This window comes from Seriola lalandi, unplaced genomic scaffold (genome assembly GCF_002814215.2).
Source record: "Seriola lalandi dorsalis isolate HSWRI2012SDOR001 ecotype SW California unplaced genomic scaffold, Sedor1 jcf7180002054580, whole genome shotgun sequence".
NCBI lineage: Eukaryota > Metazoa > Chordata > Actinopteri > Carangiformes > Carangidae > Seriola > Seriola lalandi.
Genome location: NW_019525133.1, coordinates 1,394,822 through 1,413,973, shown reverse-complemented (window position 1 = coordinate 1,413,973; position 19,152 = coordinate 1,394,822). Strand labels below are relative to the sequence as shown.

The following is a 19,152-nucleotide window of genomic DNA, read 5'->3' as shown; positions in this document are numbered from 1 at the left end:
GTGATAGGGATTTGAGGGGGAAGGTATGAAGGCATCACGTGACTGTCCAGTACTAATGATAACGTCGCTTGTTCATCTGTGGCAACCAGGGCCAGACGTCTGTCAGGTCGGGAGGACAAGGGCAAGCGTGCAAGAGTGAGAAAAGGAAGCAGCAGCAGCTCGGAGAAGAGAAAGTCAGGAAACACCCCTCCTCAGTATTACAGTTAAAGGATAACACGCGTTTGTATTTCGGGGGAACAGAAAGGAACGGCAAAATGATGATGACCCAGGTGGAGACCACGGTGCACTATGATAACGGCTACGAGGAGGAATACATGATACAGGAAGATGAGTGGGACCGGGACATGCTGTTGGACCCTGCCTGGGAGCAACAGCAGAGGAAAGTAAGTCAAAGAAAAAACACATGGATCAAAAAAATTAAACTGAATTATATTCAAGCTACATTGATGGTTACAGAGGAAAAAACAATGGCAGAGTTGTGACGCGGAATTACATTAGAAGTTAATTATCAAAGTTGGAAAAAGTTTGTTTTTATTATATTTCATATTTCCATATAAATATGGGCCAGTCATTTTCTTATACAGTATCGCATAACAGTAACTCTGTTGGGCCTAACGTCAAGCCAGCCATAGCGAAGAGGCAGACTTCCGGTTAACATTGTCATAATAAAAACTTTTTCAGGCGCGTTGAACGGATTAAACATAGCAAATTGATCAAATGTGAGTCCTCCCATAGAGGTCATTTTAATAAAACATTTATATTCTATATTCATATACTATAATTGCATCTGTGTGTCGTCAAAAGGGACAAGAAACACTTTGGCTGACCGTTAATAACCGTTAATAACCAACCGTTCTGAGCGTTACTTCCGATGTTGCCAACTCCTCTCGTCAAATCACATGTATTGTTAAAGTAGAAAAACATTCTTCCTGGCACTGACATAGCTTAGACGAGATTGATATGGATACTGGACTGAATTTATTTCATTTTATAGCTATAGTTAGCTGTGTAGCACTCTGACATTTCAACAGGACGAAGCCAGAGTAGTTCAACGACTACACTGTCTCGGGGAATTAATGGGTCCAAGTTTCTGGTGTAGTTTTATTTTGAAGGACAGTATTACTTAACTTCCGATGTGGGTCTAGTTACTTGCCGCAGACTTGACGCACCCGGGGTCCAACCAGGGAGGCTTGACGGACGGATGCGGTGGGTACCAGCTAACAATAGCTCTGCCTTCCAGCGGCTCTACAGACTGATACGCGCGGAATGCGAGCTGTCAACAGATGCTTCTAACACATGATGACGCTCTTGGGATTAGAATGGACGCTACATCTAATTTTAACCTCGGGACCAAAAGGCATTATAGTAGGGTTAATCCAGTGTCCTTGGTGCGGAATTCTTTTGTTTATAGAAACCACGCAGAAATATTGTACCGAGACCAGCTCAACTCAATATAGCATCACCCTCCGGCACTGTCAGTTGGTTTTAGGGCTTTAAAAGTTGGCGTGGGCCTTGCACTGCATCTTTTTGCACGACTGGTGGCCATCAGCTCAACGCCTATAACCTCCTGTGGCCCCTGCAGGGATGACAAAACTGTGTATTTTTGGCATCACAAGCCAGCAACACGATAGTCAGCTCCCTGGTCCATATGCACAGCTACTTTTCCAGTGTTTATCTTTTTACTGATTATAATTTGCAGTTGACAAGTGCTCATTGGAGAGTAGTTTGCTTATTCAAGCAGCTGTTCAAAATTATCAGAACTGATAAAGCATCATTGATGGCTGCACACACACATTGGTATAGTGTTTCTTTTTGGCACTGTGGCAGGTGATGAAGTTGCTCTGGGCCCAACCAGCTTATTATGTACCCCCGCTAGACATTAACATTGAGCAGAAGTGTTGCCATGATATTGTTTGCGTCATTAGGGGACACTTTTAGTCACTTTTTTGAAATAATTTCTCTCCAGTAGCTGTAAATCTATTATCCAGCTCAAGCCATGGTACAAAGGGCTTATTTCAAATCCTACCAGCAGCTGGGGTAGCTTTCCTTCAGTGGATATTAATGTGACTGTGGTTATGTGGACCTTTTTGAATCTATTACCGACTCAGACAGGTTTATCAAGGAGATTGACCAAGCTTTCAGTGCCTGTTTAGTGCACTTCCAGAGGGCTGTGTTACATTAAGTGAAAGTGAAACGATCCATTCACAAGGCTCTGTCTTTTCAACATGTTAAACATTCAGTTCTCATGTTTTTCCATCCTCTTGGACACAGCCTGCCAGCCTATGACCTAGTGAGGCCCCACAGGCAGCGATAGGGTTGGTCCTCGCTGGATGTGATTCATAAATATTTTTAGCTTTAATCGTCACTGGTTAGCACTGCTGGAGAGGGAGGTGGGGGGGCTTGGAAAGTGGGCAGCAGGGTTCTGTCATTGTGGCTGAGTCAAATTTGGAGGACCAGCAGGCCACATTTTTTTAACAAGGAGGGCAGCAGTTCAATGTCACATACACCCCGGGGAAGGCCATTGTGTTCAATGTGATTTTCACTAAAGCCGGTAATATTCTGTTTTTGAACCAGAACCCAGAGGAGCAGCCTGAGTGGCTGGCTGGGCAACCGTGTGCAGCCCTACAGGGTGCAAGGATGTGTAAGAATCAGGGTTGGTAAAAGTAAAAGTGCTAAAATATCTTCCTCTAGTAATGTCACTTTGCTGAATTTATATATCAGCCAATAAAACTACATATAAAATTTACTCATGTGAAAGGACCTATTTGTTTTTGTGACGGTGGAAAGTAAAAGAGCAAAATGGCATCATCAAGTCTAGCATCCACTCAGCTTACATTACAGAACTTTTTTTTTTTTGTTTTTTTTTTCTTTAAAGTTTAGGGGCTGATTTATGAAAGTAGCTGATTTAAATATTTTTTATTGTGTCAGAACATTTTTGACACTGCGGTAGAACAATTTATTGATCCTTGTGGCATATCCTTAACAAGATTTTAAATGTAAACTTTTTAACTATGCTCCCATCCTGCCTGTCTTCACGCATAGTAAAGGGTGTGACCAGGAAGATCAGCATACATGTACTGTGATAAAGCTGTCTCCCTGCAGCTGTAACCAATCACGTTAGAAGTGGCAAAATAGTGACAGAGAGTGACGTGAGGGGAAAACTTGCTCTGCATCCACGTGACATTTTCACTCATGTTGTTGACATGGCGAGACGTTTTGACGTTTTTCCTCCCAGTCTCTTATCGTGAGGCACAGCAGAGCAGTCTAAATTTAACACCTTATATCGTTCGGAATGTGCTCTGTGGTCGGCTCCCTGCTTTCATCCGCAAAGCGCTGAGCGCCCGTGAACTCTGCTGCTGGCTATTGAGAGACTTTATAAAAATAGGAGGCGAAAGACAATGAGCCTGTCTTAACTTGATTTACAGTATTTCAGTGCCGCGCATAAAGCACACATTTGTTCTGGTGCTTGTTAGCTGGGAAACTACAGCAGGAAAAAGTGGAAACTTGATACTAAAGGGTCACTGAAGGTTAATCTGAAAATGTAGCACTGGTCCGAGGTTAACAACGATTTGGTATATAGTCCTGAAGTGAAGACCTGCTAAGCTGTTAGCTGCCTCAGTTTGTTTAGGTCTATTGCAGACGGGGATATCATGCTTATAGTTTAATCTATATAATGTAAAGGAGAATTTAAGTGGAGTAAAATTAAAAATTACTTTTAGGACTTCAAACTATGAATTGTGGTGCACCAGTAGAGCTTCATAGAAAATGCAGAAAGAACTGCCGTTGTCATGCATTTGTCCCTTTCCTGTTAGACCTTCACAGCCTGGTGCAACTCCCACCTGAGGAAAGCTGGTACTCAAATCGAAAACATTGAGGAAGACTTCAGGAATGGACTAAAGCTCATGCTGCTTCTGGAAGTTATCTCAGGTTAGATTACTAAAGGAAAATGTTTTCAAGGTTTTCTGTCAATGATTTATTCTTCGTGCTACTACACCAGCAGGATGATGTGCACATTTTATCCACTGTTCACTGTAGTTAATTTTGTGGTTTATTTTGCTTTTAATGTGATATAATTGTATCAGTTAAACCATTTTTTGATAATTGTTTCGCACATATTTATGTTTGCAGGAGAGAGGTTACCCAAGCCAGACAGAGGGAAGATGCGGTTTCATAAGATTGCTAACGTCAACAAAGCACTGGACTTCATCACAAGCAAAGGAGTGAAACTGGTCTCCATTGGAGCTGAAGGTACCAAAAGCCCTCCTGAACCTATGAATATAGTGCACTCCATTAGATGTGGAGTGGAGTGATAATCTGATTTTCTTTTATTCACTCTTGTGCAAACTAATTAGAACGGTTTGTTTGCCTTTCAGAGATTGTGGACGGTAATGTAAAGATGACTCTTGGAATGATCTGGACTATCATCCTCCGCTTCGCCATTCAGGACATTTCTGTGGAAGGTGAGATAATAAGATCCAAAGATAATAAGATCCAAAAAAATGAACTAGATCCAAAGATCTAGTTCATTTTCTACAGACATTGTGTCAACTGAGCATAGACATGGACAACTGCAAAAGGTAAAGGACAGTATGTAATGGCGTAAAATGCAAATTTGAGAGTGTTAGAGGAAAAAAAACAATCTGTGACTTGTGCAGAATTGCAGCGTACAATGTAACCACTTCTATGTAACCAATCTCTGTGAGTTCACTCTCTCCACAGAAACATCTGCCAAGGAAGGTCTTCTCCTGTGGTGTCAGAGAAAGACCGCCCCCTACAGGAATGTCAATGTCCAAAACTTCCATGTCAGGTCAGCGATTCACACAATATTAAATGCAGTTTACATGCTGTTTGGTTATAGTGATAGTTTATGTGATTGTAAGTTAAGTTAACATTCTCTACCATCTTGTCATATTCCAAGCAAAGGGATGATAAATCTCAGCACATGTTCCAAAATATTCTTTTCATTTCATTTGGGCAAAATCAATTATTATAACATATTGCAGTAATGTGGAGTTTGTATAGTGAATAAGTTGATCTGATAGTATAATGTTAGAATTAAGTTAGTCCTGTAGTTGATTTGACCAGTTCAAAATATCAAGACTTAAGTTTGGCATCAGCAAAGTGCTGTTGAACCTCAAATGGTAAATGCTGGACCTGGACCCCAGCAACTTAATCTCTGAGTCAAGTTAATAAGCTTCCTCTGAACTGACATGTTGGTTCTCTCTGCTCATCGGCTGGTGAAGCTGGAAGGATGGCCTGGCCTTCTGTGCCCTGATTCATAGACACAGACCCGACCTCCTCGACTACTCTAAGCTCAACAAGGTGTCGTGTGGTTTCACTTGTAACCAGGTTGCTGTGTTTCAGCCCCAAACACTAACATACTGATTTCCATAAAAAAATAACTTCACTTCTGTCACAGTGTGAACTGATGGAAACAAACACACACTGAAATCACAATAATGGCACTTTGTGGTACTTTTTATAACGTTATGTCGTGTTGGGAATCACTGAGGAAAATTAGTCTATATATATTGCTGGAGGTGTATGCCATCTATTTGAATATGATACATTTAGAAATATGTGTCATTTTATAGGACCAGCTCCATATTGTTTACTGTAAATAAACATACAAAATTACTGGAAGCTGTGAAGGAGGCTGTCTATGGGAAGTCCACTTGGTTGTCATAGGCACAAGCTCTGTGCAGTAATGTTTTCTGTGGATAAACAGTGTTTCATTTGGCTAATGGATATAATGCTACTTTAATTTATGGATGTGTTTCTACTTCACAGCAGCGTGCATTCATTTACTCTCACCTCATGCTTCATTACTCTTAACTAAAGCAGTTTACTTGATACAAAATTTTCAGCATAATTAGCATGAAAAAGACTGTTGCCTCAGTCCATTTTGTCGTGCACCCCGCTGCTCCCGTCACAACAGTGGGTTTAATGGTGGTGACATGTGACCTCTTGTTTATGACACAGAGTGATAAATATGCAAACCAAGGCTTGACTAGCTTCAGAATATGACAAAAGAATGCGGTTTGACTTTTCTCATCCATTTCAAAGCCTACACAACATGTATTGCATATGGGTGTGTGTGTGTGTGTGTGTGTATAGTCAGCATTACCTGATCTTTAAGTGTTTCTCAGAGCAAACAAATCCACTGCTCATTTAAATGTTCTGGGTTTAATGGATTTCCAGGACTCTTCAATGTTTGTGTGTGAACAGGTGAGGGCCTCGTTGAGCTGTGCTTCGTATTCACAGAGTTAGAGAGTGCGGCTGACAGCCCTCCCATGTCTGTCAAGAGACAATAATGTACAAGTAACGCAGCCTTTCCCTCCTGGAAGAAGGTGCTGTCTTTGCTAGACAAGAAGGCTGCTCTGTGAATATGTGAGGCTTCACTCTTCCATTGCAAAGTCTGTTTTGGATATAAGACTGCAAGTCTTTTTTTTTTTTTTTAAGTAAAAAACTGGCGATAGAGATCTTGCCCATAAGGTTTCATAGTGATTTTATCTACTGAGAGCCTAAAGCACATATTGGAGATAAATTGTTTGTGGTCTAAAAACCAGCCAAATGTATTCATGAGAACCTAATGTTCAAATAGGAAAATTTACTTTTACTTTACCTTGGCCCAGTACTGTAAATGTGTAGTAGGGGAACACCATGGCTGGTTTGGGAGAGTGACATTTTCGTTGGTTTTGGAAACAGAAGCGCTCGCTTTTCAGCACACAACTCACTGGCCTGACTTGGAGTTGACCCTGAATAGTCACAGAAACATGAGCCTAGTCCCTGCAGAGCTCAGGCTTAGCTTTTCCTCTGCTATTGTCCACATTATCACATAGTGTTCCCCAGTTAAAGGCTGCCGGCCCTCATAAAAGTCTATGAGATGGTTACTGTGGTATTTCTTAGTCAAATTTCAAGTATCACTATAAGGATGGTGTATATTTCCATCATTAGGAAAGGCTATTCAAGCTAAATATGGGTGATGAGGCACACACACAGGGTACCATATCTATTTCTCTCTGCTGCTTTTCTCTCATTTTTTTCTCCTCATCTTTTTGACGTACATATTCACCCAGTCAGTCACACCTCAGCTTCTCAGTTCTGCTCACACTGCCAGGAGACAGTTTCATTGTGTGCCAGGCAGCTGTTGTGTCTGGCTCCAGGTGAGTGTGTTCGTTAAGCTTGCAGTGGTACCGCCTGCTGAACCAGCTCTGGTCAGGGGCACATAAACACACACACACACACACACACACACATACACAAAGGCCTTGGGGTATCCTTCTATCCATCCATCCCTCCATCCCTTCATCCATCCCACCACCAATTTACTACCCTATCCATCCATCTGTCTGTCTGTCTGTCTGTCTTGCACTGGATCTGTGAGCAGCTGGCCCTGTCATGTAGTGTGTCACCCCCTTCCTTCATGGAACAGTGTTACAGAGATAGGGACAATAGCAGCAGCATGATAGCATGATCCCTTTACCCCATTGCACTCTCACTGACTGTTCCATCAGCAGGGGAGGGTTCACTGTCAGCTGTTAGCTTAATGCACCACTCCCACACTTGGTTTGTCCTGTCAGAGTCACTTGTGAGAGAAAAGAAAATAACGCTGTATACTGTAGTGAATAATATATTAGTTGATTTTATTTCCTTGCTGAGTAATGTATGATAGTTTATCTTAATAGTTTAGTGGTTCAAGTCATTTATAAAATATGGTGGCAGATTCATGAATTTGAAGATTCACTTGCTTTTGTCGTCATTAGGAAGACCTCACTTTGACATGTCACAGACCCATGGATCAGTTACTTAATTGAATAAAAGAATCAGTAATAGTAATATTCATGAGGTGCAGTCTGTAGTTGATCCTTCAGTTACAGACTAAAAGATCAACTACAACCATAGTTGTCAGATAAAAGCAAAACATGAACAAAAATTGATAAGTGAAAATTATAACAAGTGACTTTCTCATGGAGAGTTGATGATTTCATGCAAATGATCAAACTGCAATAATTATCACATGAAAGGCCTAATGAGCATTCAGCTCAGGAGAGAAATAAAAAAAAGTCTATTCTAAGTTTTGTGTAGAAGCTATATCAAATATAAATTTAAAAACAAGTGCTATTAAATTAATGTGCATGTACAGTCGATGATGAGCGAGTTATAATGTGTCCACCATAGCATGGAGGTCAGCGCGGTGGCATTTTAAGTCCGGCATTGCTGTACAGTGATGTAGAATTGTGTTTCTTTATTTAGGATGATCCTCTGGGGAACCTGAACCTGGCTTTTGACATAGCTGAGAAACACCTGGACATTCCCAAAATGCTGGACGCTGAAGGTAATATTTTATGGAACAAATGACAAATCCGAGTTTTTGAATTAAAATGTTTAACTTTCTCAAATACTTTTCTTTCAAATATGTATTCACAGTATAATTGTTTCTGTATGTGTTAAAATGTTTTGTCTGTTGGAGGTTTACTTTTGCACAGGTCTCCTTCACAGAGATGTAACCAGGGAGCTATATATAGATATATTTCTATACATTAATTATATATCAGAAACCATAATAAATTAAAATTACCCTCAAAGTAGACAGTGGATGTATTTTATCTTCTTATATTCTCCAGAGTAATTTTACACCTATTTTTCACTTTTTTTCCCCCTTTCTGCCACTTTGACCTTTTCTCCCTCTCAATGCCATAGATATCATCAACACCCCCAAGCCTGATGAAAGAGCTATCATGACCTATGTGTCCTGCTTTTACCATGCTTTTGCTGGAGCTGAGCAGGTATAGTCCCCGTACCAATTAGTATTTTCAGATGAGTCAGCAGAGTCCAGTCCATTTGTATTTTGAGAAGAGAGTCAGGTGCAGAACTCTATTGCCAGTTTGATTTTGATGTGTCTTTCTGATCGAAAAAAATGTATTGAGAGAATAATATTATTTAGGTATATTGGAAGGATGAATGGGAACGTAGCCTGCCGTGCTACTTTGCTGATGTAATTACATTATTCTCGTGCCCTGTGCTCTCAGGCAGAGACGGCTGCCAACAGGATCTGTAAGGTGCTCGGTGTAAACCAGGAGAATGAGAAACTGATGGAGGAGTATGAGAGACTGGCCAGTGAGGTAAAGTAAGATTTGCAATTTCATTAAAAAAAATATCCTCTTGTATGATGATGACACTTCGTGAAATGAAACCATTGACTTTTCAAAGCGAAACTAAACTTTATCTGGCCTATACGGAACAAGGACAGACTTAAGTTTAGATTAGAAAATCTTTCTTTCCCACACTAATGAATCCCATTTCTGTGATAAGCTGAGACCCATCTGTTGAAAAACTGAATAATTCATCAGTCTTCCTGACATACTACTATCTTAACATGGAGCTCTCGTTCCTCTCAGCTTATTCCCATGTTGTCCTTGTGTTTCCCAGTTGCTGGAGTGGATCCGCCGCACTACTCCCTGGCTGGAGAACCGGACCCCAGAGAAGACCATGGCAGAGATGCAGCGGAAGCTGGAGGATTTCAGAGACTACAGACGCCAGCACAAGCCCCCCAAGGTGCAGGAGAAGTGCCAGCTGGAAATTAACTTCAACACCCTGCAGACCAAGTTACGCATCAGCAATCGCCCTGCCTATATGCCCTCTGAGGGGAAGATGGTATCTGTAAGTTACGACTCCAGTACTTCCTCCGTTTATAATTCAACAGTTGAAGAAGTGTTTGTGATTGTGTGCACCACTATTAATGTGTCTTATATCACATTCTGCCACATTAGTCTCATGGCAAATGCTTTAGAAGTTCAATCTTACACAGGACTAAGGAGTAACAGGCACTGACATAGTACCAATAGTTGATAGGTGATTTGTTTTGCACTTTTTTTGCAACTTCAACTAATATTTATCGATCAGTTTTTCAAATTTGCCGGGGTGAAATCAATTCTAAACTTCTTAACTAAGTTAATTTAAACTGTGATTTTTCGATTTAATTTTGTTTACAGGACATTGCCAGTGCGTGGCAGGGCCTGGAGCAGGCAGAGAAAGGGTACGAGGAGTGGCTCCTCACAGAGATCCGTCGGCTCGAGAGGCTGGACCACCTGGCAGAAAAGTTTCGCCAAAAAGCCACCAATCATGAGAACTGGGCCAGCGGTCAGTTGTAGTTTTGCAATTAGCTTTTTAACGGTCTGGATGTTTGTTTTCATATCTGTCACTCACTGCTATGTCAGTAGATCTGCATGTTTATCTGTTTATCTTGACATATTAGCTCCTTGTTTATCTAAAGGCATCTGTATTCCTGCCTCTCGGACTGCTTTTCAGTCTTCAAGTGTTTCATTTAACCTTGGGTTTTGTTTAGACTTGTTCCTAATGAGATTTGATTGAGGGTTTTAGTCTGTCCAATACAATCAGCCTATAGTGGACTGTAAAAGGTCATTTTCTCCATCTGCAATGGCCAAATAAGGCCTTTGTTTAGACCTAACCTATTAGTTATCTTGTTGTTCGTTTCTCTTACCTCATCCTTTCGTCTGTTTGCTTATTTGTGACATTCAGGTAAGGAACTGATCCTTTCCCAGAAGGACTATGAAACAGCCACCCTGACAGAAATCAGAGCATTGCTTCGAAAACACGAGGCTTTTGAGAGTGACTTGGCAGCCCACCAGGACAGAGTGGAGCAGATTGCCGCCATTGCACAGGAACTAAAGTACGTACTCCCTATAGCAGATGTTTGCAGTCATGTGTCATGGAGGCCCAGGAGTATGTTTTCACTCCTGCCAAACAAAGCATTTGGGGGTGGTGGTGGTCTTGTTTTCTGTTTCTCTCCTGTAAATATTATTCTAAAAGCCTATTATTCTCATAGCAATAGCACTGCACTCACGTGGAATATGCAGTAGTTCAGTGATCCCATAAACATTCACTCTCTTTATTGAAGAAGAAGAAAGTTGGAACAATATTACCTCACTATCTCTAAACTGTCTTTTACATGCCAGATGATCTTCTTCTTAGCTTGCTCTTGTCTGTCACTAAAGTGTGTCTCAATGCAATGATACAAGGGTGAAGGGTGTGGTTCACCGGCATGCTCACAATTTCAATCAGCAGTCAACGATGACGCACCTGCCCATCGTTACCTTCTCGGCCTGGGATTGGCCACAGAGTATTTCCTGTTTCATATTTAACCAGTGCTCTGAGGGAGGAAGATATCATTTCAGCTGACAAGCAAAATGGCTGTGTGGTTTCCTACAAGGTATGTGGCAGTTAAAACTATGTTTGTGTGTTCATTTTCTATTTGTGGGTTGTTTATTTTACTCAAGTTTTTGACCATGCTGTTTTCTTTTACAGTCAGTTGCTCCTCATTGCACTGTTAAGTTGGAATGTCCATTGCTTCCCTGCTAAAAAAGGTAAAGACTCCAATTTCACTATAAATGTGCTAAGATGCTTACAAACTTGAGTGACTTTTAAATGTTATTGCACTTTTTTGGGTCATTAAATTTAACCAAAACATTTTTATTTTTCTGCTAGGCTGGAGCCAGCCTAATCTCTATGAGGGCAGTTTCTCTAACCAGGATATTCCTGCTGGCCTCCATTATCGCTCATCCCAAGCTGCTCCTATTCAGCCTTCCTATGTGAATCAGCCTGCTGTCTCATTCCGCCATGAACCAGTAGATGAGAGAATGTACTCTAGCCCTCAAACCTACCCAGCAAGCTCTGGTCCTACTACACTCTTGTCCAGTGAGGCTTCATGGAACGTGGCTCCTGCTTGGGACCCTGTGGAAGAGTCCACAACTGCTCGTGGTGTGTCTCAGCCCAGACCCGACATTGGCCTTCCTCCTCCTCCACCTTTTTATCAGGCAGGTGAGCTTGAGCGCTATGAAGAGAACTTTGAGCATGGTAATATGGAAAGGGAAACGGAGGAGCTAAACTTTGTGCCCCCACCACCTCCATATTCTGCCCCTGACTATAAATCCATTTCTAACCATGGAACTGGAGAGGGGAAACCAGGACTTGGTTTGATAGGTCTCCCTCCCTTTGAGCTAAAGAGTCTTCCCAACTCTGACAGCCATTTGCAACCAGTACCAGTTGGACCAAGCCAGTACTACCTCTTCTTGACGGGTCAACTTCCTCCTGGCACATATACGAACTACCAGGCAGACTACGAAACTGGAAGAAACTACTGGGATGAAGACCATTATGAGAGATACCACTTCCCTGATGCTCAAAGTCCAGTCATCTCAACTCAGACCCAGGAGGTTCCCAGTTATAGAAGCCGCAAGACTCTCAAGTCTTAAACAAGCCTGAAGGTCTTCAAACAACAAAGCTGAGGAAAATGGCAGCTCTAGTAGCTCCTTCAGTTAACTCATGTGTATTTGACATCTGTGTTCAAGTTTGAAATAAAATGCAACATGCTAAATTAACCTTTTTGTTCTCTTCTCTGTGGGTTGGTTAGTCTTGGCTTAAGTTTGCCCATGGCTTCAAAATATTCAACTGCAGGGGAAGCTTCAGGTTAAGGATTTGACAAGCTCAAATCCAGTCTGCATCACAGGCTCTGAATTAGTCTTAGCTGTTCAAGAGACTAAATGTAATTGAACTTCCAATGGTCATGGAAGGAAATGCAGCACATGTCCCTGGTAAACTGTTTAGCAGCAACCATGAGCTGGTTGCTTGTCTAAAGGTGTATTGGGGGGGGGGGGGTCTCTTCTCCCCCAAATTCAACTTAAGCCAACTTGCCTATGTACCTGCATTTGCACATTAACTTAGTGTTGACTGCAGAGTTCTCTTAATTTGAGTGGTTTCTTTTCAATATTGCATAGTCAGGCTTTTAACATTGACTCACATTTATCAAAATGGCTGTCTAACTTTATTCTGTTGCTGGATTTCATTCTCTATCCAGTTTGTTTGTTTGGGGAGGAAAAACTCAAACCTGGGCAGGAAATTGGGCTGTAAAGCTTTTCCACAACTGAAACAAACACCAGGACATGCTTTTGTTTTTTCAGTGAGCTGGACTACCATGATGTGGCTGCTGTGAACCAGCGTTGCCAGAGCATCTGTGACTTGTGGGACAAGCTGGGAACCCTGACTCAGAAGAGGAGAGAGGCACTGGAGGTATGGGCAACATTCAAGGTTGTCTGTGGTTATATATTGGAATGTTTGACTGAAAGCAGATGAATGACATTCATATCCATTTGACCAGCGTAGTGGTTTTTTTTTTTTTCATATTGGCTGTTAAAATCCTAAAACTTGAAGGATTCATTTTTCATGTTAGGATAGATTGGTAAGTGCCCACAAGAGTGCGCTAATGTTCCACATTGACCACAATAGAGGTAGAATTAAAGCTGCATCCGCAACCACTTTAAGCAAAATGTCAGTGTAAGCATGTTTAGGTGTCTGTCATTGACATCTGAAGAGTGAAATGACACAACTGATTGATGAGGAGAGATAATTGGATCCCCTCTAAAATCCCTGACCCACATAGGAGGGTAAAATTGGAGTGTGGAGGGGGGATAAAGGAGAAATAGATGTAAGAGTCCTGTCCAGGGAAAGGACTGGCTTAAAGCCCACAGGCCACTTCTTCTGATCCATGCTGGCCATTTCAGACCTGCAAATGTGTGAGGGCCTGGGAAAAGGGCCAAGGATTAAGTCTGAATGACAGGGACTCCTGCTCCCCACCATCCTCTGCTGAGGGGTGGGAGTCTGTCAGCGACAACCAAGCTGAAGTTGGGGGTTAACAAGGCCATATCAATGTTATTCACCCTGGGATTACTCATCAAAACAGTGAGGGAAGGTTTTGTTTTGGGATTTGTATGTGAGATATGAAGATGATGACTCCTCCTCAGTTCAGGTATGTGTCTAATGCTGAGCTATAGGTTGGATATTGGTCAGTTCTTCAGGATTTGAAAACCTACAGAAAATGCATGTCATGTCTTGTAATCCTTTCAGCGGACTGAGAAGCTGCTGGAGACTATTGATCAGCTGTTCCTGGAGTTTGCCAAGAGGTCGGCTCCTTTTAACAACTGGATGGAAGGAGCCATGGAGGATCTGCAGGACATGTTCATTGTGCATACCATTGAAGAAGTCCAGGTAGGCATACAGTTCTCTCAGCACAGTAGACTCAGACTCAGTGTGTGAGATTGTAGTTGCATTTTACAGTATTTGTGTGTTTACTGTTAAGACAGCAGACTGTTGTCTTCATTATAAATATGAGGTGTTTAATGTCGTATAATGCATAATGTTGGTAGATCTGGCCAACCTGCAAAAAACATAATATTATTAACGCTCTTATTAACACTCTAAAATGTCATGGCTTCCTTTTTCCCCTGCCAGAGTCTAATCGCAGCTCATGAGCAGTTCAAAGCTACTCTACCTGAGGCAGATGCAGAGAGACAGGCCATCTTGGGAATCCACAACGAGGTGCAGAAAATTTCCCAGAGCTACGGGATCAAGGCCAACATTATCAACCCTTACAGCACCATTACAACTGAGGAGCTTCTCAACAAGTGGGAAAAGGTAGCTACAGCTTTAAAACTCACATCATACAGACTCTTGTATCAAGGAATAGAGTCATTATGCTGATAGTGGCTGTCTGGCCATATAAAAGCAGTCATTATGAAATATTAGCAAGGAGAGCAGTGTCTATACTCTACTGATAAAGTAAAGGAGAAGTACTGCTCTAATGTTTTATCAGTGAGTTGAAGGACTCGGCACCCAGTAAGGACCTGAAGCATATAATACAAATATATCAGCATAATTCTGTTTAATGTTAACGGCTCCTTTCAGGAGGAGCCAGCTTCCCACAATACCATGTAAGGCCTCTGTTGAGTACATGTGTGTGTTTTCTAGGTGAAGAAGCTGGTCCCTCAGAGGGATGGTGCCCTCCAGGAGGAGATGGCACGCCAGCATGCCCACGAAAGGCTGAGACGGCAGTTTGCTGCCCAGGCTAATCTCATTGGTCCCTGGATACAGGCCAGGATGGAGGTTAGACATACAGGCTTCATAAGCAATTTGACAGTTATCTCCGTCTAATCAAATAAAGACCTAAAATGGAAAATAATTCTATTCAAATGCACTGTGCATAAGGGAAGTACAATGATGGTGACTTTCCTGATAATGATGTTGATAATGAAATAATGCCAAGTAATATGACCGAATATTATTATACACATACAATTTTTCTTTATCAAATGATATAAGTCCTGACAGAATTTACTCTTAGCCACAGGTAAATGACTTCCTGCAGTATCTGTAACAAAACCATTAGATCTTTAGACCAGCGTCTTATGATCTAAATTGGTCCAAAAATTAAGTTGACCTTGTTGCATGTCTTACCCTAACAGGAAATTGGGCGCTGCTCCATGGACATAGGAGGCACCCTGGAGGACCAGATGACCCAGCTGAAGCAATGTGAGCACGTCATTGTCGCTTACAAGCCCAACGTCGACAAGTTGGAGGGAGACCACCAGCTAATCCAAGAGTCCCTGGTGTTTGATAACAAACACACCAACTACACTATGGAGGTACTGGGCAGTGGCAAACAGTGTTACAAATATATGCATACATGGGGACATGAACAGTAGGTGCATGTACAGTTAGTATTTTCAAACACTCACTCAACACATACACACTCACTCACTGCAGCTCTGCATGGATACTGAAATTCACGAATATGTAAATACATATACAAATATACATTTACCATAGATATCCAGTCATTATTCATTAAACTGGTCAACGTGTGTCTTCTCTGTTTGAACATGTCTGCTCTGTACCATATCAACAGCACATCCGTGTCGGGTGGGAGCTGCTCCTCACAACCATCGCCCGAACCATCAATGAGATCGAGACCCAGATCCTGACCCGGGATGCCAAGGGCATCAGCCAACAGCAGATGAATGAGTTCAGATCCTCTTTCACCCACTTTGACCGGGTACGGCTCTCTTCCATTTCACATGGTGACATTGTCCATTTGAGTGACTGACCTAAAGCAATCTGAGCGATTCAGAGACAGAGCAGGGGGTAGACACGTATTTATAGATAGTCCTATAACTCTGAGCACGGTGACCCAAACGTCCTCCATGGTGTTTGTTTGCATGCAAGAGGCTGAATTCTTGCCAGGCCCAGGAGCAGCGTTCAGCATCTGACCCTATATTTGACCTAAAGTGATGCCCGGGGGAGAGGGTAGATGACAGAACATTTCTCCCTTGGCTATTACAAATTGCCATGAATAATCCATTATACACAGTCATCACTATTGTACTGTGGAATGTTAAGTCATATTTAGGTGTTTTTTATGCATTTTTGAGCAAGATCCTTGCAGTTTTGATGGAAGTGTAACAACTGATGGCTTATCTATGCTGTTTCATTTATTCAGGCGACATCTGTAGGAATTTCACAGACTGTCTCACATTGCCAGTGTAACAGCGTGGATAATACACCAAACAAATAGAAATTGCAGCACAAAATTGGCAAACTATTGCTGAGTAGCGATGTCCCAGATAAGAAACATTTTGTCTGTGTATATAGCCTCCATGTGTACAGATGTGCTGTCTTCATCCAAGCATATGAGCAATGTTACAATTGCTTCTTCCCTGAGTTTTTAAGTTCTCATTTATCATGGAATTTTCCCAATCTTCAGTGCCTTATCACAAAAGCCAAGAGCTTATGTGCTTAAAGTTGAAAGCATTCCTCCTCTGTGATATTTATTATTATGCAGAACATCTATCTGTCAGTGTCAAATTTGGAAAAAGTTAAAGACTGTGCATGTTGAATACAACTTTTTCATTTAGTTTTACAATATTGCTCTGTTTTGCTTCATTTTCTGTGATCTCCCCTTGACTCTACTTTCCTCTTTGTTTCCTGTGTTGTGAACCTGACATTTGGCCTCCAACTGTAGAAAAAGAACGGAGCGATGGACACTGATGACTTCAGAGCTTGCCTCATCTCTATGGGATACGACTTGGTAAGGTGTTTCAACTGTGGGTGGGTGGATGGGGCTACGTTATCAGTTGCTTCTGTTTGCTGTATTCTACACATATACTGTTCATCCTCTTCACATTCTCCATCCATGCCTTTCTCAGGGAGAGGTGGAGTTCGCCCGTATAATGATGCTGGTGGACCCCAATACTACTGGAGTTGTCTCCTTCCAGTCTTTCATTGACTTTATGACCAGAGAGACAGCTGATACAGACACTGCCGAGCAGGTTGTGGCATCCTTCCGGATCCTGGCAGCTGATAAGGTATGTGTGTGTGTTTGTGTTAGCGTGGCTTACCGGCACATGGGCAGATATTCTTAGCCAACACTAATCTATTCTATTCCAGTCATTATTTCCAAGAATTTGCCATGCTAAGATGATTTATGATCTACCATTTTGTTCATGAGCTAAAAATAGAAAGTTGGTATTAGCGTGAATCTTCCTGTAAAACATGCCTGAAACACATCCTCTTTCCACCACCACAGCCCTACATACTAGTGGAGGAGCTAAGGAGAGAGCTTCCTCCAGAACAAGCAGAGTATTGCATCATGAGGATGCCGCCTTACGCCGGCCAAGGAGCACCACCAGGGGCACTGGACTACACCGCCTTCTCCACCGCGCTCTATGGAGAGAGCGACCTTTAACTAACTAGAAAACTAGAAAACCTTTAAACTACTGACCGTTTACCTAACCACCCCCTCCATGCCTCCCCTCCATCTCTTGATGAATTTAAGGAATCTATAAAAAAGTTGGATCAAATATGTTGAATGAAATGTGTTTGTGACCATACCGAGTTTTTGCTGATTAGTTTTCTGACGCATTCGATTGTCTACAAGCTTGCCGAGCATTGTCATGTGTCTCAGTGCTCTTCTTATGTCCTCTTGGATAAAACACGCCCCCTAAACCAATAGAAACTGCCAAGTTCAAATTATATTTTGAGAAACAATGCATTGTACATTTTACCGTGTGTGTTTTGGTATTTGTGCAGAAAGTAGAGTTCTGTGATTATGGTGAAACTAAATTCGCACAACCAAAAATGCAGATCACTTGGTAATGCTCCTACAGCAACAGGATCATGGCTTTTCAGTAGTTTATCATTTGAAGAAATGAGACATAAAAATCCTGTTTCATCTAGCCCCGTCATGTATTGTTTTCATATTTCCGCACAGTGCCTTTGTTTTGGGAATGCAATCTCCTGATAAGGCATTTTGAGATACTTAAAGTGAATTACAGTTTGTAAAAGCAATTTCAAACCAACTGCCATCCAACAATAAACACAGTGGGAAATGGGTTCCCAAAGGGCTAAAAATACATAGCACTAACAGAGGAAAAGTGGGAAACCACATGAATACAAAAGTAAATGTTTACAATTGTTCAGTGCAGAAAACACAGGAGACTAAATGTGCGGTTTTCATGAGTAACATGTTTTAAGTTAAAACATTTTCTCTGGCAGCAGCAAACATGTTAACGGTTACATGTGCCTAGAAAATACTACAATAAATACACAAAAATAAATACACAAATAAGCATCAAGTGATTTCCCAATTTTCCTTTGACACATTTTAAGGCCTATTGTTAGTAGAAATATACATCAATTTATCCACTTTTGTCCATATTAAAAGCTGTTTGGCGACATGTTACCTTTCACTGTACTCATGTTGTATGCTGTAAAAATTAAGAAATTGTAGTTAAATACTACTACTACTATAAATGTCATTCATACAGCAAATAGACCTGACTTGATACTAACTCTATGCTAATAACATTCTGCTACAACAATCTTTATGTAATGCTCTGAATGAATTAAAATGATAGCATTCTGTGTTTGTGATTTCACACTCATGTAAGTGAGCTGAAGTATTGTGGAAGTGATCAAAATAATGAAATTTACCCTTTCACACAAACTGAACCCAAGGCTCTATATTATATTTAGATGCAAGCAATGCCCTTTAAAAGAAAAGTTTATTTTGTTCTCTAACTGATGAACATTGCTACAGAAACTACTGAGCTCTGTAGGTCCAAGAGGTGTTCTCATTTTTGGTGAAGAATATGTTATATTTTGGCAGGAAAATAAAGATACTCAGGCTGTACTGACACCTTAAAGAAAATTACTTTCTCTGTTATGAACAAATTCAGTCAATTGAACTTTGTACCTGAGGGAAATGGATTAATTAAATAAACTGTTTGTGCTTAATTCAAA

At 41.4% G+C, this 19,152-nt stretch overlaps 2 protein-coding genes across 2 annotated transcripts; both read left to right on the top strand.

Annotated features, from left to right (window-relative positions):
* The first annotated feature begins 79 nt into the window (after positions 1 to 79).
* Positions 80 to 19,152, top strand: actn2b (actinin, alpha 2b). The gene is made up of 21 exons (XM_023418075.2): positions 80 to 383; positions 3,813 to 3,927; positions 4,129 to 4,248; positions 4,374 to 4,460; positions 4,720 to 4,807; positions 5,244 to 5,322; positions 8,257 to 8,338; positions 8,704 to 8,789; positions 9,033 to 9,125; positions 9,433 to 9,663; positions 9,996 to 10,143; positions 10,543 to 10,693; positions 12,981 to 13,089; positions 13,924 to 14,064; positions 14,308 to 14,490; positions 14,824 to 14,958; positions 15,318 to 15,497; positions 15,761 to 15,907; positions 16,874 to 16,939; positions 17,058 to 17,216; positions 17,438 to 19,152. The coding sequence occupies exons 1-21, from the start codon at positions 255 to 257 to the stop codon at positions 17,594 to 17,596; spliced, it is 2,688 nt and encodes an 895-aa protein (XP_023273843.1). The 5' UTR covers positions 80 to 254; the 3' UTR covers positions 17,597 to 19,152.
* Positions 10,718 to 12,401, top strand: LOC111663766 (uncharacterized). The gene is made up of 3 exons (XM_023418076.2): positions 10,718 to 11,233; positions 11,329 to 11,387; positions 11,509 to 12,401. Exons 1-3 carry the CDS (start codon positions 11,211 to 11,213, stop codon positions 12,273 to 12,275), a joined length of 849 nt encoding a protein of 282 aa, XP_023273844.1. The 5' UTR covers positions 10,718 to 11,210; the 3' UTR covers positions 12,276 to 12,401.